The following is a 15,915-nucleotide window of genomic DNA, read 5'->3' as shown; positions in this document are numbered from 1 at the left end:
ATACACAAACACCCTACTTAGCCGGAAAACACTTACCCAAAGATCAAACAAACCTAAAACCCATCAATTTTGATGGAAAACCCAAGCCTAAAACCGTTGCATCACCTCATAACCCAAAAATCACCAAAACCAACCCAAGATGCAAACAAAAATAGGAAGTTGAATGCAGTAACATCTTATTTTTTTCATTTATTTAAAAATTCATCATTTTTTTACTAGTGCGTCTGTCGTTGCGTAGTAAATCTTTACGCGTATGACGTCTTTGAACGCTATCTTTGAGCGTTGTGACGTGGACCGAGAGAGGCGCAATTCGCGTTGTGGGCAGTACGTGTCGTACATGCATTGGATGAATGTGCCGCGGACGATTCAATTTCGGGAGAGGGTGACGTTAGTGGCTAAAGCAGTTATTGCGTACGTTCCCGAAGCGTCGTCTCGGTAACTCATGCCACGTGGCGAAATCTGGGACGACGCCTTTTGGGTCAACGGCTGAGATGCGAGTAACGTCTTTTTGTATCGACGGCTGTGACGTGTTTTTGAAAGATCAACAGCCGTGATGAAGTGTGGGGTTAATATAAAAGGATGAAAGGGAGAGAATAATTGTCATTATCGACAGTTCCAAGCGTTTTGAATTCTGAAAGCTCTCTCCTTCCCTCCTTTGCTCTCTACCCTATTCTTCAAGTTTGGACGAAAATCTTGCCGGGATTATTTGTGCAAATCGGCCTTCAAGGTATGTATTGATCGAAACGCGATATTTACACATTAAATTGAGAGTGAGTAACACGTATGTAATAATTAGAGAGTACAACTAAGTCATCATATTTCATTTTTAGATGCAAGAAAACGGTAAATTATAGTAAATCGCCACATTACCCCGGTCTTTGTTCTCTCCGCGTATTCTCATATTCTCATTTACTGCTCTCTTTTTGAGACTGAGGTCGTCCCTCAGCTATTTTTAGTTAGAATGAAAATAGGATGGGCAATTTGGTCTAATCTGAAAATCAATTTCAGGCCATAGGGGGAGGGACCTGCCAGACACGCAACAGGCTGAATTATTCCCAATTAGTCAAGAACAATTCGGAGAAAAAAATACAGGCTGATTTACGATGTAAACGAAGAACCCCACCACCAGTAAAAAAAAAAATTAAACTATTAAATACATGAGAGTACAAGTCATTATAATTTTAATTTGAAAAAAAAAAAAACGGAGAAGAAGAAGAAAGGAGGTGAGGAGAAGAGAAGCGACAGAGAGAGAGGGGCGTTTCAAAAAAACCACCTGAAATAAAAAAAGCTTCTTCTTCTCCATTTCAAAACCTCTCCTCTTCTTTTCTCTCTTTCTTACTCTTCAGGAAGCCCTAACCCAGCCTCATCCACAGCCAAAGCCAAAGCCAGAGCCAGAGCCAGAGCCAGAGAGAGAGAGAGAGAGAGAGCTGCAGACCTGATTGGGAATCTCACCCTCACTATAGTGCTGGCCGGCTCTGAATTTGACCGTTTTGCCCTCGGAAATGGCGGACAATGCCTCGCCTCGGCGGCCGCGAGCTGCTAGGGTTTCAGTGAAGTCAGCACCGGGCGATCAAGCTTGAGGTTTCTTCTTCTTCTTCGTCGTCGTCGGATTACGTAATCAACGGCGGCGGTGATGGCGAAGGGAGGGATGTTTGTGGAGAAGATGAGGAGATGCGTGAGGACGGTGTTCTTCATGGTGGCGATGGTGGCGTCTTTGCTGGTGTCGTCGCTGCCGGTGCTGGTGGCGATAGGGGATGTAATGGTGACGTGCGTGTTGATATCGAGCTTCACGTGCGTCACGTGCTACGGCTTCAAGGAGCATTTGCATCGCTACGCCTTCAAGAGCTCCCTCGTCGATGTTCCTCTTGTTTCCTTCATCAGATCTCTCATCATTACCTGTAACTCCCTCTCTCTCTCTCTCATTTTCTTGTTCTTCTACTTTTTAATTATATATATTTTTGATTTTGTTCCATCTTGTTTCATCTGCCTAATTGGATTGTGATAGTCGTGTCCCTAAAAAACAATCATTAATTTTTCGTGTGGGAAATGATTGCCAGCTAATTTTTTCTTAATTTTTTTTGTCTGTGGTGAAATAGTTGATGACAGAGAAGTTGGATTTTAAGTATTTGGGAGAGAAAACAAACTGATACTGAAGCTAAAATAAGATTAAAACAGTTTGATTGTTGTTTATTCTGCGAAATTACTGATTGAAGAAGGCCGAGGAGAGGTTCGCAAAATTTGAGCTTATAAGAGCTAGCTGAGGAGAAGTTCCTAAAATATTAGTTTCGTTGGGATTGTGAGGAACACTCATGATTCTAACTTAGTTGAGCTGTTTTCGAGTCATTTGTTTGGTGGATGCTGCTTGTTTTACATTTAAAAGTTTTCCGGTGATCGCATAACTGTTGTTTTTTGATGACATAATTTTTGTCAGGCTAGTGTTTGATGAGCCTAGTGAGGCTACTTATGAATCTTTCTTGCCCGGGGGGATCATTCAGTTGTTTAATTTATATTTGAGCTGGGTTGAAGATGTTCTTATCAATATATATGGTCTTGGACCATCAATAATGATTTTTCGTTAGAGTTCGGCTCCTTGGTTGATCCACTTACTTCTATTATGTCAATCTTAATCACTAGTGAATGACTTCATGATTGCAGGTGTGTATTCCATGTGCGATGGCCCTTCTCTATCGCACGGTCCATACCTTGGAACTGTGACTATTTGTTCCTTTGCCTCAATTCTTGTTCTTTCTGTCAAAGTTTGTGTTTTCACTGTAAATTCTCAAATTGAGGCTGAAGCTTCGACTTCCCTCTCAAGGCAGAAGCTCCATTTGAAGAAGTCATGGGGAATGCCTGTTCTGTTTCTGTCATCAGTAGTTTTTGCACTTGGACATACTGTGGTTGCATATAGAACAAGTTGCAGAGCAAGGAGGAAGCTCCTGTTTCACAGAGTTGATCCAGAAGCTGTAAGTTTGTATAAAGTTTCTTTGTGCTTTTGCTCGTTTTGAACTTAAATATGCCAATTTCCAAATGCAGAAGAGTTACCCTTTCTGTGATTTGTGTTTAGCATCATTAAAAAAAAAGATCTTAATGGGGAATCCACTAATCTAGTTTCTCAAAACGACGTCTTATTTTCCTGGGTAACAAGCCTCTTCTACATCTTGTTGCAGTTGCTTGAACAATACTCTATTTCCCCAAATTATTTCTCTATATGAATGAACAGTCTTTCCTACATCAAGGTTGTCTTCATAGGCTTCTTCTGCTTTTGATTGTCATTGCTTTTACAGTAATAGTTTTCCAACTATCACTTTAGTTTTTAGCAGCTTGTAATAAAACTGTGTTTATGAAATTGACAGGTCCTTTCATGCAAACATGTTTTCTCTGGCTATCAGAAGGTTCCAAGATCTCCCACTCCATCGGGAGGAAAGACACCAAAAAGTGACAGTGAAATGAGGCGTAAGCCTTTTGCCACAGCTAGAGAAGAAGGGGAACTCCCAGTCAGAGTGGTAGCTGATATTGACAGCTTATTCATCACTTGCCAGGGGCTGACTCTTCATTACAAGATTAGCTTGCCTGGTTCACCACCTCATTCCTTATCATCTGTTGCATTTCTCGAGTCAAATCTAAGTTGCAGCTCCCCTAAATCAGCTATGGGAAGGCCAAAACTAGATAAGCATCCAATAAGTTTGTTATCTAAAGGCCAAAACCATCTCCACAGGAGCTACAGCAATCTATTTCATGGATCTTCTCTATACATACCACTATTGGATGGTTCTTCAACTTCTCCTGCGCTTTCCGAAGAAATTCCTGTGTTAAGACTAGCTGATGCTGGTGAACAGGATGAGGGTAATAATTTAAATTTTGGGAATCCAAACCTAGACCTGGAAGGGAGTGGTCAGTTTGGTACTGTGTTAGTCCATGGGTTTGGTGGAGGAGTTTTCTCATGGAGGCATGTGATGGGGACATTGGCTCGGCAGGTGGGTTGCACAGTTGCTGCTTTTGATCGGCCTGGTTGGGGCCTCACCTCAAGGCTGCAAAGGGAAGATTGGGAGGATAAAGATATGCCTAATCCTTATAAACTTGAATCTCAGGTAACTGGCTATCAGTTTTAGTTACTCTTGCATAACTTCTGTGTATTGGGCACTTGTCCAGAAGAGTATCACACACACCGTTGTAGTGGGGTAGAGTCTTATCTCATCTTGTCCAGAAATGGGAAGAGATATATAAGGGGATATGGGAACTGGAGCAGACACTAGTTTACCACAAATACCAGAAGTCAGTGCTTGAATTTTATTTCTACGAGTAGACATGTGCATTGCTGTATAAGTGTGGGAGGCAAACATTAATACTGTCTAGCCTGTATTGAGAGATCTGTTTGTGTATGATATTGGTAGTGGAATGGGGCATGTTTTTCTTGTTGGTCTTATACTTTGTTGAAATCATCTTTCAGGTTGATCTGCTTCTTTCTTTCTGCTCTGAAATGGGGTTTTCTTCGGTGGTGCTTATTGGTCATGATGATGGAGGCCTTCTGGCTTTGATGGCGGCTCAAAAAGTGCAAGCATCATCAAATTCTTTTAATGTGAGTTTGCCTTTTTGGTTTTCTAACCAGATATTCTTTGAACTAGTTGAACGAGTATATGCTCCAACATATGAAACTTTCCCTTTACTTAATTAGTAACCGAGCTTGTGATATTTCCTTTCAAAGAAAAAGACAGAATTTTTCAGGATCATGGCCTTGTTACATATGCTCATCACGATGAATGAGCTAGTGTCCTTTGTTTGATTAATATTACTTTCAATGTGAAAGGATAATGGTCACATATGAACTGGAAGATTTTGTATTATCAATATGTTTCTTCAATTTCTTTATTATTCATTCATATTGATAAAGTTGGTTGGCAATTGTTAGTCCAGCACTAAAAGGTTATATAATTTTGGGGTATATAGTAATCTAAGGTTTCCATCCCATTGGATAACTAAGGGGCGATAGCCTAATGTGACACACAATACTTGGGTTGTTCTCCATGAATGAAAATCTTACATATGAAGTGATAGAAGTGTTAAGTTACCCTTTACTAGAACGGGGAAAGTGATAATCTTTTTCATTACGCAAATAATTTTAGGTGATGTAAAATGTTATTAAAGTTTCTTCTTTTCTGTGATGCAGGTTACAATTAAAGGGGTAGTGTTGCTAAACGTAAGCTTGTCGAGGGAAGTGGTCCCTACTTTTGCAAGGATACTCTTAAGAACTGCACTTGGGAAAAAGCATTTGGTTCGTCCTTTGCTACGAACAGAAATTACTCAAGTAGTGAATAGGCGTGCATGGTATGATGCTACGAAGTTAACAACGGATGTTTTGAGCCTTTATAAGGTATGCTTTGGAAAATCACATGTAGAATTTGTTACTTTAAAGGAGTTATAAAAGGAAATCAGGTCGGATAGCACACTTAAGAAGATGAAATCACATTATTGAAATATTATTCACTTCGTTACTGTAAAGGAGTAAAAGAGGAAAGCAGTTCAAAGAGCAAACTTAAGAGATGAAACACACTATCGAAAGATTATTGCTTTGTCTTTCAAACTGACTTATTCACTAAATCTTCTATCAGGCCCCTCTATGTGTCGAAGGATGGGATGAAGCACTACACGAGATAGGTAGATTGTCACATGAGACATTTCTTTCACCAAAATATGCTGAATCGTTGCTGAAGGCAGTTGAAGGGATGCCAGTGATGGTCATCGCAGGTGCTGAAGACGCCCTTGTCTCTCTAAAATCGTCTCAAGCTATGGCTTCCAAACTTGTAAATTCTGTAAGTTTCTGCCCTTACTCTTTTATAATTTTGCCACGAGTGTGTGGGGATCTAGGTACTATAATCGATGGCTGCTGTGTGCTGGCTTAGATATATATTTAAACCTATCTGTCTAAATTTGTCTACTGCATAGAACCTAGTGAATGTAACTTTCCAGAAATTATTCCGTCTGACATTGGTACATTGTCATGCAGAGACTGGTTGCGATTTCGGGATGCGGTCATCTTCCACATGAAGAGTGTCCCAAGGCACTACTGGCTGCAGTCTCACCGTTCCTAACTAGACTATTAGTTAAACAGGACTTGCAAAGCCAATAGTGTACCTATTTTTAAAGTCTAGTTAGGGTATTTATCGTCATAGAAATTAGGGTTTCATCTGTTGTAGGCCTCATTTTATATTCTTCTCATTTCTTTTCCTCTTGTTTTCTTGTCAAGCAGTTTAGCCAAAGGGAAGAGACTAAAGTCATCTCTTCTTTTTGGTATTTTTGATGCCTTAGTTTGGAGCCTAGGTTACACCATCCGTTTGGGGTTTTAGAGCTCGTTCCATTGTAATTTCATATCCGCCCTTCGCAATGTTTACTATTGTTGCTTAAAGCAGTACTTGTCATTTACCACTAAAGGTGACATATATCTGTACATTTTATCAAATCCTGAATGCAGTAATTAAACATGGTTTTGCTCCACCATTCATTATTTGGTACCTGCATTTCTGTCACGACATTAAGAGATGAACCCCCAGCTTTGAGTTTTCGCCGAATTGTTAGTGCTGATATCTTGTCTGAGAAGAAGAAACACCATTAAATTGTTTATGCGAATCTAAACTGGTTCTAATTATGTAATGAATTTCATGTCCCATCTTCTCCAAGACAACAAGTTCCTCATTCAACTGTGCAATGAAACGGGATATCAAATTCGAGTGGAACTTGAGCAGAGAAGCCATTTAGTAGTGTGCATATTTAGGTCTAAAATTCCTCTTGTTCGTAGACAACGCAATTCACATTAGTTGGAGAAAAAGCCTCTTTATCATGTTTGCTTGCTAGCACTCCCAATTGAAATGGAAGCTTTTAGCATTTTACATTGCCAAGTTTCTTACAAATGTGGGTTTTGCTATTACAAGCTTAACGTACATAAACCTATAGGCATTGGTTTCGTTTAATGGAACACTAGGCAGTTGGGTAAGAGGGTTCCAGAGCCATACCACGAAGATCTTCCCGTTTGTCAACATCTCTTCGAATTCTGATGTACCTTGATCGCCCCGTTCTTCTCGTACCACAATACATAGTCCCCTCATAGCTAAAGCCACAACCAAGAACGGTAACACCAAGTACAGTATAGCTCCAATGGCAACAGATAAGTTGATCAGCAACACTTGAAAACTGAGAAGGAAACTTTCTAATGGGGTATCGAACACGGGTCTCTAACGATCATTCAAAAGACACTATAAATAAGGAGTAGTAAACTCACATGACATGGGAAATCCGTGCCACAAATAAACTGATTTTTATCATAAAACATTACAATACCATATATATAGGGTTTACGGTACTTGGAGAATAAGTAGGCTTAAACTAATATAGAAAGATAATTAATTGTAAATCTTAGCCTAGAAGTAAAATAATATCCTAAGAATATATAATTAATAAAATAAAAAAGATTACAAATCTATAATTAAATAACAGAATATTACATATAAAATTGCCTCATATTTATCCGTATCAGGTAGGCTTAAAATCTTAAACTAATGGGAAAAACTTGCGTACAAACTAGTATGTACGCGTGCGTCCGAACTTTCATTTATTTGCACACTTTGAGAATATAAATACATGATTTCAACCGTTCAAAAGTTTAGTTTATTACTAAAGATCATGTTTACAAAAAATTGATATAAACAAAAATCGTCTTCATAGTCGATTGCATCAAACAAATTGACGGTTGATCATGAGACTACTAACTTTCACCATAACCGTTCATTTGTTTGATGCAATCGACAAAGCAAACGATTTTTGTTTATGTTGATCTTTTATAGAAATGATTTTTAGTAATAAACTAAACTTTTGAACGGTTGAAATCATGTATTTATATTCCCAAAGTGTGCAAATAAATAAAAGTTCGGACGCACGCGTACATACTAGTTTGTACGCAAGTTTTTCCCTAAACTAATATAGAAATATAATTAATTGTAAATTAAATCTTAGCCTAGAAATAAAATAATATCCTAAGAATATATAATTAATGAAATAAAAAGATTAGGAATAGAGCTTTCAATTCCGACACGACCTGATAACACGACTCGAAACACGCACGAAATAAAGCGGGTTGAATCCACATCATTAAAAAAAGCTGGTCAACGGCGGGTTAACCCGCCATGACCCATTTAATAAATGAGTCAACCTAGTAACACAAAATGAACCCGCATGACACGATTAATATAAAATCCAGCAAATATCTATTTTAAATAAACATATGCAAGACTCATTTAAGAAAGTAGCATTAAGTGTAATAAGGATTTAATATGTTTTCAATCATTTTGAATCAAAATGTAAGTAATATGATAAATTATTTTTCTTTAAATCTTGATTTAGTTGGTTATAATATGCAAAATTGCACGATATATATATATATATACAGTCCCTATCCAGAGTGAAGCTTCACTCTGAAATTACAGAGTGAAGTTCCAATTTTGACACACTTTTCGGTCAAAATTTTTCACCATAAGCGATTCAATATTGAGGTATGCTATTCAAGATTATCTCTACAAAATTTCATCTAATTTGGACATCGTTAAGGTATTGAAATTAGATTAAATCAATGAATGAATTAAAACTGTTCAACGTGAACCGTTCATGTAAATCTCAATTTTGAAAGCTCAAACCATTGTCAAATTAGATGAAACTTTGTAAAGATGATCTTGAATACCATACTTAAATATTGAATCGCTTATAGTGAAAATTTTTGACCGAAAAGTGTGTCAAAATTGGAACTTCACTTTGTAATTTCAGAGTGAAGCTTCACTCTGGATATGGACTATATATATATATATTAATTAAATGGGTTAAACAAGTTAGAAATAGATAACTCGTTTAATAAGTAGTTTATGTTTAAATTTTTGACACGATTATTAAATGAGTTGGGTTTGAGTTTATATTTTATGATACGCAAAACCGACATGAATCCAACTCAACACGACACATTGACAATCCTAATTACGAATCTATAATTAAATGACATAATATCACATTTGAAATTGCTTCCTATTTATCAGTATCACTTTCACTACTGGCGGACCTTGGACCTTGGCTTGCTTCCTTTTTCGCATACTCAATACAAGTTTATAGCCAGTAGCTCTGTAGCTAGCTCAATTCATGTGGTTGTCAATTTTCCCATAAAAAATCTTCTACTCTTGGCCAAAGTTTGACATAGCCTCCTGGTTCTATTTTTATGAAAAACTTGAGAATTCATAGAACTAGGAATTAAAAAGAAAAGAAATTGTGACCTCCATCAGATAATGATCATCAGTAATTACGTACGGATATGTATTAGCTACGTACAACTACCAGAAGGCCTATTTAATTGGATTGGTTGGATCTAAGTACTTATCTCCATCAGAAAGAGTCTCACGGCTACTTTTCCTTCACGAGGGAGAAAACCTCCCAAGAAAATTACAATGGTAAATCAATGAATGCCTACGTTGCTCATTGTGCTGACCAATTGCCATTAGTTACTTCTTCCATTCCAATTCCATAAATTTTCCTCACGTGTACGTTCATCGATCTACGCGTAAACAACACGGCCATCCTTCCATATATATCCTCTGATTTGAAGTTGATCTCTCACAAGTTGCTAGACAAGCTTAGCAGGTAGAGTACAACTGTATTTCCGGGATCGATCAAAGGTCGATATGGCCACGGATGTAATACTGCAGGAAGAAGAGGAGGAAAGCCGGCATGGCGATCAAGTCTCCGAACAGCTCAAAGAAAAGGAACTAGTTTCAAGCCAAAAGTTTCAAAGATTTGATTCTTTGGACATCGAGTCCCGCAGTATCACTGATAATAGGCACTCCAAGGTGATTTCGAACAAATAAATATTCTTGCTTTTCTCGATCATATATATATATGCTGTTTCACAGTGCCGGCTATTCTAGCGACCGGCAACGCGCAGATGGTGACAGCTGGTTTCTATCTTTGCCGGCTGGAGCTCCAGTGCTCCCGGTGCGGAAATTTTCATAAATTTGCCAATTCTGGTGGACCGGTGGTGGGGCTCTGGCCGGCACATACAGAAGTGTCAGGAGGGGGAGCATGCCGGACACCATATGCGCCGTCGTTGCGTATCACCGGTTGTCAGAACGGGCGAATTCGCACCGTGCAGATGTCCCACATCAAAATCATTATTTTTGTTATATTTTCTAATGTTATACGTATATACTTGCATGTTGTTTATTAGCTGATTATTAACTATTACTCCTTGTGCCAGTTTGTTCATGTGAATCCCACAATCATACTTTCATAGTATATATTGTTCTCAAATCTTCAGCTAAATCTTGTACGATGTGCATTTTACAGGAAGCGACGTGGTCTGTAATACTGACCCTTGCATTTCAGAGTATTGGAGTTGTCTATGGAGATCTAGGTACTTCACCACTGTATGTGTTCTCGAGCACCTTCCCCAATGGAATAAAAAATAAAGATGATATTTTGGGTGTTCTATCTCTGATCCTTTATACAGTCACATTGATCCCCTTGATCAAGTATGTTCTCATCGTCCTGCAAGCGAATGATAACGGCGACGGTAAGCTCTCCTGAGTCTCCTCCATCTATTTCAGAGCTGTTGATTATTTTTTTAAACTGCAACTTAGGGTTTTTAGATTCTAACATTAACCTAGCTATTTATTTGGACCTGAACTTAGTCAACCCAATATGAGTGTTTAAATTTGAATTACCAGAAAATATATAGTTGATTGAATCGTAAAAGAAAGCTCCTAATCAATTGCTTTATACAATCATACTTACCATTGTCTGTGAAGAAGGTACGTATTTTGTATGATTTTTCTGTAAATACTTGTTCTTCTTCAACTGGAAATCATCTTGGTTAACAAATCAAGAACGCATTCGTAATTATCAATCTACTTGTAGGTGGGACGTTTGCACTGTACTCTCTCTTATGTCGACATGCGAAGATTAGTTTGACTCCGAGCCAGCAGGCAGAAGATTCCGATGTATCAAATTTTAAACTTGAAGTTCCTAGCAGACGTCTAAAAATGGCATCAAGGCTTAAATCTACTCTGGAGGGCAGTCAATTTGCCAGAGTCTTCTTACTCTTTGCCACATTGCTAGGCACTTCCATGGTCATCGGCGATGGTGTCCTCACTCCTTGCATCTCAGGTACATATATAATATGACCTCGAATTAATATGCTTGATATTGATTATATACGAAAAAGTGAAAAACACGAGTACCGTACACATTGAGTAAACACATAGTTTAACAAGGATCGGAGGTTAAACTCTTAGTTTCGGAGGATACGTAAGTAGCCTAGGCCTGCATGAACTTAACCTTTGTGTAGGTTTTGTTTTATGTTATAGCTAGGGCATAATTTGAAGGAGATAACATATATTTCTCGATCAAGAACTTTAAAAGATACGTATTTGAATCTTGACCTGGTAAAAACCAACAAGTAATCAAGTACGTACAAATAAATGTGCGTACAATCTAGGCACAAGGATTGACTTTATTTGGAACAATTGCCCTCAGCATAATACATGAGCGCGCGCAGTTCTTGTAAGTTGTACCTAAAGAGGTGAAGTTATTCTTCATATAAAATTCAGATTGGAGTATTTTATCTATCTTACTCAGTTACTCTCAATTGTTCAATTATCTCTGTTTTAATTTAAACAACATATATAGTTTGCTAATGGATTTCCATGTACAGTTCTGTCAGCTGTGGTTGGCTTCAAAGGAGCTACATCTGCGATGACAGAAGGTACTTTCCTGAAGGAATAATAATTCCACTAAAGTTACAGCTCTAAGAATTTAGCTACAGACAATTAAAGAAAAATTTCCAGAACAGATTAAGATCAATTTTGATTCTAACTAATAAAAAAAAGTTAACTAGCTACTGAGAATCTAGCTTAAACTGTATAATGGAGGAAGTTCAAGTTGAAAATTGCATCTACGTACGTAAATCTTGATGTTTCAGATGATGTACCTTTGTGTTTTTGCTTAGCTTAACTAGGAGATGCTTCACGATTATATGCAAATTGTAATTCATCATTTCCTTCTTCTTGAAATTTTTTTTTACTGAATCTTTTTCAATATATGCAGATATGATCGTGTGGATATCGGTAGCCATCTTGATATTCCTGTTCATGATCCAAAGATTTGGAACTGACAAAGTGGGCTACAGTTTTGCTCCAATACTTTGCATTTGGTTTGTACTCATTGGTGCCATCGGCATTTACAATTTCATCAGATATGATCCAACAGTAATCAAAGCCATTAATCCACAATACATAGTGGGTTACTTCATAAGGAATAAGAAAGAAGCTTGGATTTCCCTTGGTGGCGTTGTTCTATGCATAACAGGTTCAAAATTTTCCTTTAATTCATATAACATAATTATGAGTTGTGACAGTGCTTGTTGAAGATATTAAAAAGCGAAAAATAAAATATCAATTGTTATTTTCCCATAACATAAAGAAAAATGCAGGAGCTGAAGCTCTATTTGCTGATGTTGGCCACTTCACTGTTCGATCTATACAAATTAGTACGTGCGCAATTGTTTATCCATCTGTAGTATTGGCTTACATTGGACAAGCCTCTTTTCTTCGTGAGCATGCCAATCTTGTTGCTGATACCTTCTTCAAGTCTATACCGAGTAAACCTTATAATTTTTTTTTGCTTTGATTGATCTAAGCATACTTTGCGTAAATTTTGATTTTTTTTGTATAACCCTTGACATTAAGTGGTTGAAGTTGTTGAGTACAATTATGTTGCAGGTGCTTTATATTGGCCGATGTTTGTTGTTGCTGTATTAGCATCAATAATAGCAAGTCAATCGCTGATTTCTGCCACGTTTTCTGTAATTCAACAATCTCTATCATTAGGGTGTTTCCCTCGTGTGAAAGTCGTGCACACATCATCCAAGTATGAAGGACAAGTTTATATTCCAGAAGTAAACTTCATTCTTATGTTGGCTTGTGTAGGGGTTACCTTGGCTTTTAGGACCACTACAAAGATCGGAAATGCACTAGGTAAGCCAAAATTCATATCTTTAACCAATTATGTTTGGGATTGTTTTCCCTTGCAATTGGTTTAGAATTCAAAAGCTAAAACTAACGATGAATTTTATTTCTATATCCAGGTATAGCGGTGGTTTTTGTAATGACACTAACATCATCATTCCTCGTTCTAATTATGATAATGATATGGAAAACCCACATACTTCTCATTATCTCATATGTTCTTATCATTGGAAGTGTGGAGCTTATGTATTTAAGTTCAGTTCTTTACAAGTTTGAGCAAGGGGGATATCTTCCACTCGGTTTTGCCACTCTAATGGTGATCATAATGTTTTTCTGGAATGATGTTTATAGAAGAAAGTACTACTATGAGGTTAAACACAAAATTTCTCCTCACAAGTTCAAGCAGATTGTCGATGATAGAAAGATTTGTCATATGCCTGGCCTCGCCATATTTTACTCGGAACTTGTTCATGGCATCCCGCCTATATTCAATCACTATGTAGCCAACGTGCCTGCATTACACTCGATCCTTGTTTTTGTCTCCATCAGACACTTACCTATAAGCAAGATCCCGATTGAAGAACGTCTCCTCTTCCGCCGTGTAGAGCCTAAGGAGCTTAATGTATTTCGATGTGTTGCAAGGTATGGTTATACAGATCTTCATAATGTACAAGAACCCTTCGAAGAATTGCTAGTAAAGAAGCTGAAAGAGTTTGTGAGAGATGGTTGTTTCATACCCCGACAAACAAGTCATGAAGAGGCTTTGGAGAAACAAGAAGAATCAAATGATGGATTGGTTGACGAAACAAATGAATTTGTTAAGGTACAACAAGAAGCACTGATGGAAGCCGAGGTTCAGCTTGAAGCCATAGATGCAGCATCAAGTTCAGGGATTACTCATCTCATTGGTGAAAGTGAAGTCATAGCTGCTAAAGGATCTGGTATACCCAAAAGAATTTTGATTGATTATGCTTATAATTTTTTAAAGAAGAATTTGAGGCAGAGAGATGAACTGTTTGATATTCCTCGCAAGCGGATGCTAAAAGTGGGTATGACATATGAACTTTAGAATAGAAAGTTGATCCTTGCTTAAGATAGTATTATTGAATTAGTGAGTCATTTGATAGATGTAATTCGACTAGAAAAGAAAAGCTATTTGATAAATGAAGGTGCATAGCTGAGCGAGGATGTGTGTAACACATGTTTAGAATTTACAGTTTATAGAAATGCATTTTATTTTCTTTTCATTTATAACCTTTTTGATTATTCCCTCGGTTATTTTTTTAAAACTATTTAAGATTGGTTCATCTACATTCGAGCTCCAAGCTATTAATATTGGTGATCGATCCCATGTCGTATAGCTTTCAACGCATCATAGTGGGTTCCTATCATAAAAAAAGCGTATGCTTCATAGTGGCTCAATCGCATTCTTATGTTTAAATTACTCATGAACAATCTTGTGTCTCTATTCCTCTTTCGACCTTTACTTATTTCCACTCCCATCTTCAAAGACTTGTTATTCTTTTCCACATCTATAAACTAAAAGAAAATAAGTCTTTATTGATGGAAATGAAAATGAAATATCACCCCTAGATAGGTAATGCATTTTCAGTCTCTAAGATGCAGTCAATTTTCAAACAAATCACTTTTTTTTTAAATTTCTTTTATAATATCTAATTATAACCAAATGACACCACGTTATGGAAATTGAAATAAATTCATTTTTCAGAACATAATTTTCTATCAATCAAACGTGACATTCATGGTATTGTTTCGAAAGTAAATTTGCCAACCACCTTTATTTGACCACCCTCATGCCCACTCACCTAGATTAATGACACATATCCTATATTAGCTATGGTATAACCATAGTTATCTATATAAATTAATAACAAATAAATTATATATATTTTTAAATTTCATTTAACAAAATTTTAGAGTTTTTTTATTCTTACAGTCTTTTGGGTTTAGAGTTTAGTGTTTAGGGTTTAGGGTGGTTTTAGGGTTTAGAGTTTTTAGTCTTAGTCATCTCTAAAAATTCTAAAACCCTAAACCTTTAACCTTAAACTCTATGTCGAAACTCCTTAACTCTTTGTATTTAATATCTATATATATATTTGAAAATTTGTATATAATATATTTATTATTATTGAATTCCCTTAAGATAAAAATAAATTAATAATTAATTATAGAAATTTAAGAGTTAACTATAATTTAACTATGTGATAAGTAAAATGACATATGACGTTAATCTAAAAAGTGGGCATGGGTGGGAAAATAAGGGGTGGTCAGCAAAAAACATGAGTTGCAGTCAATAAAGTAGGGATCGTCAAAACACCAAACCATCCAATGTAAAGATGATTTTCAGCGTTGGTTATCCAATTACAAAAGCAACCCCATAGGCTTTCGCTTTTGTGTCTCTCTAAAATTGTAGTCATGGTAAAATTTTGGTTTATTTAATCATTAATCATCAAGGACTCCCAAGCACATAAATTTTCTATAAATAGATAAATAGAGATAATAGATAATTGAGGGCTTGTTATTTAACAGTATAACATGACTTATATACTCATGTCAACCAATAACAACATCCATAGATATCTATATTCTTTTCTATCTAGATTTATCCTAATTTTTGAATAACTGAATTGAATTCAAAAATTAGGATTTATATATACATGATTTTCGATATATGAATTAGAATGGGTTGCCCGGGACTCGAACCTGGAACTAGTCAGATGGAGTAGATAATTTCTATTGTTTCTCAAGTTTTTCCTTAATTTTTTCAAAGAATTAAAAAAAAGGAAAACAAATCCACATCTCATAAGAAGAGCTCTTATTGAACTTGTTGAAGCCCCAACACGTGGAGTAT

General features: G+C 36.8%; 2 protein-coding genes across 2 annotated transcripts; both read left to right on the top strand.

Annotated features, from left to right (window-relative positions):
• The first annotated feature begins 1,381 nt into the window (after positions 1 to 1,381).
• LOC126796812 (uncharacterized) lies at positions 1,382 to 6,489 on the top strand. The gene is made up of 7 exons (XM_050523536.1): positions 1,382 to 1,898; positions 2,656 to 2,963; positions 3,354 to 4,088; positions 4,448 to 4,576; positions 5,165 to 5,368; positions 5,607 to 5,807; positions 6,002 to 6,489. The coding sequence occupies exons 1-7, from the start codon at positions 1,634 to 1,636 to the stop codon at positions 6,122 to 6,124; spliced, it is 1,965 nt and encodes a 654-aa protein (XP_050379493.1). The 5' UTR covers positions 1,382 to 1,633; the 3' UTR covers positions 6,125 to 6,489.
• Positions 6,490 to 9,654: 3,165 nt separating this feature from the next.
• LOC126798608 (potassium transporter 5-like) lies at positions 9,655 to 14,288 on the top strand. Its single transcript, XM_050525618.1, has 8 exons — positions 9,655 to 9,869; positions 10,366 to 10,591; positions 10,936 to 11,184; positions 11,732 to 11,782; positions 12,124 to 12,384; positions 12,509 to 12,676; positions 12,798 to 13,052; positions 13,163 to 14,288. The coding sequence occupies exons 1-8, from the start codon at positions 9,705 to 9,707 to the stop codon at positions 14,110 to 14,112; spliced, it is 2,325 nt and encodes a 774-aa protein (XP_050381575.1). The 5' UTR covers positions 9,655 to 9,704; the 3' UTR covers positions 14,113 to 14,288.
• Positions 14,289 to 15,915: the final 1,627 nt, after the last annotated feature.

Source organism: Argentina anserina, chromosome 6 (genome assembly GCF_933775445.1).
Source record: "Argentina anserina chromosome 6, drPotAnse1.1, whole genome shotgun sequence".
NCBI classification, from domain to species: Eukaryota; Viridiplantae; Streptophyta; class Magnoliopsida; order Rosales; family Rosaceae; genus Argentina; species Argentina anserina.
Note: the sequence above shows the minus strand (reverse complement) of the source record. Positions and strands in the feature narration are given on the sequence as shown.

Excerpts from the sequence above, each read along its gene's own strand:
- LOC126796812 (XM_050523536.1), top strand. The coding sequence starts at position 1,634 with ATGGCGAAGGGAGGGATGTTTGTGGAGAAGATGAGGAGATGCGTGAGG. Across the intron at positions 1,899-2,655 it reads CAGATCTCTCATCATTACCT|GTGTGTATTCCATGTGCGAT; the intron begins GTAACTCCCTCT and ends TCATGATTGCAG. Across the intron at positions 4,577-5,164 it reads CATCATCAAATTCTTTTAAT|GTTACAATTAAAGGGGTAGT; the intron begins GTGAGTTTGCCT and ends TCTGTGATGCAG.
- LOC126798608 (XM_050525618.1), top strand. The coding sequence starts at position 9,705 with ATGGCCACGGATGTAATACTGCAGGAAGAAGAGGAGGAAAGCCGGCAT. Across the intron at positions 9,870-10,365 it reads CTGATAATAGGCACTCCAAG|GAAGCGACGTGGTCTGTAAT; the intron begins GTGATTTCGAAC and ends TGCATTTTACAG. Across the intron at positions 11,783-12,123 it reads TACATCTGCGATGACAGAAG|ATATGATCGTGTGGATATCG; the intron begins GTACTTTCCTGA and ends CAATATATGCAG.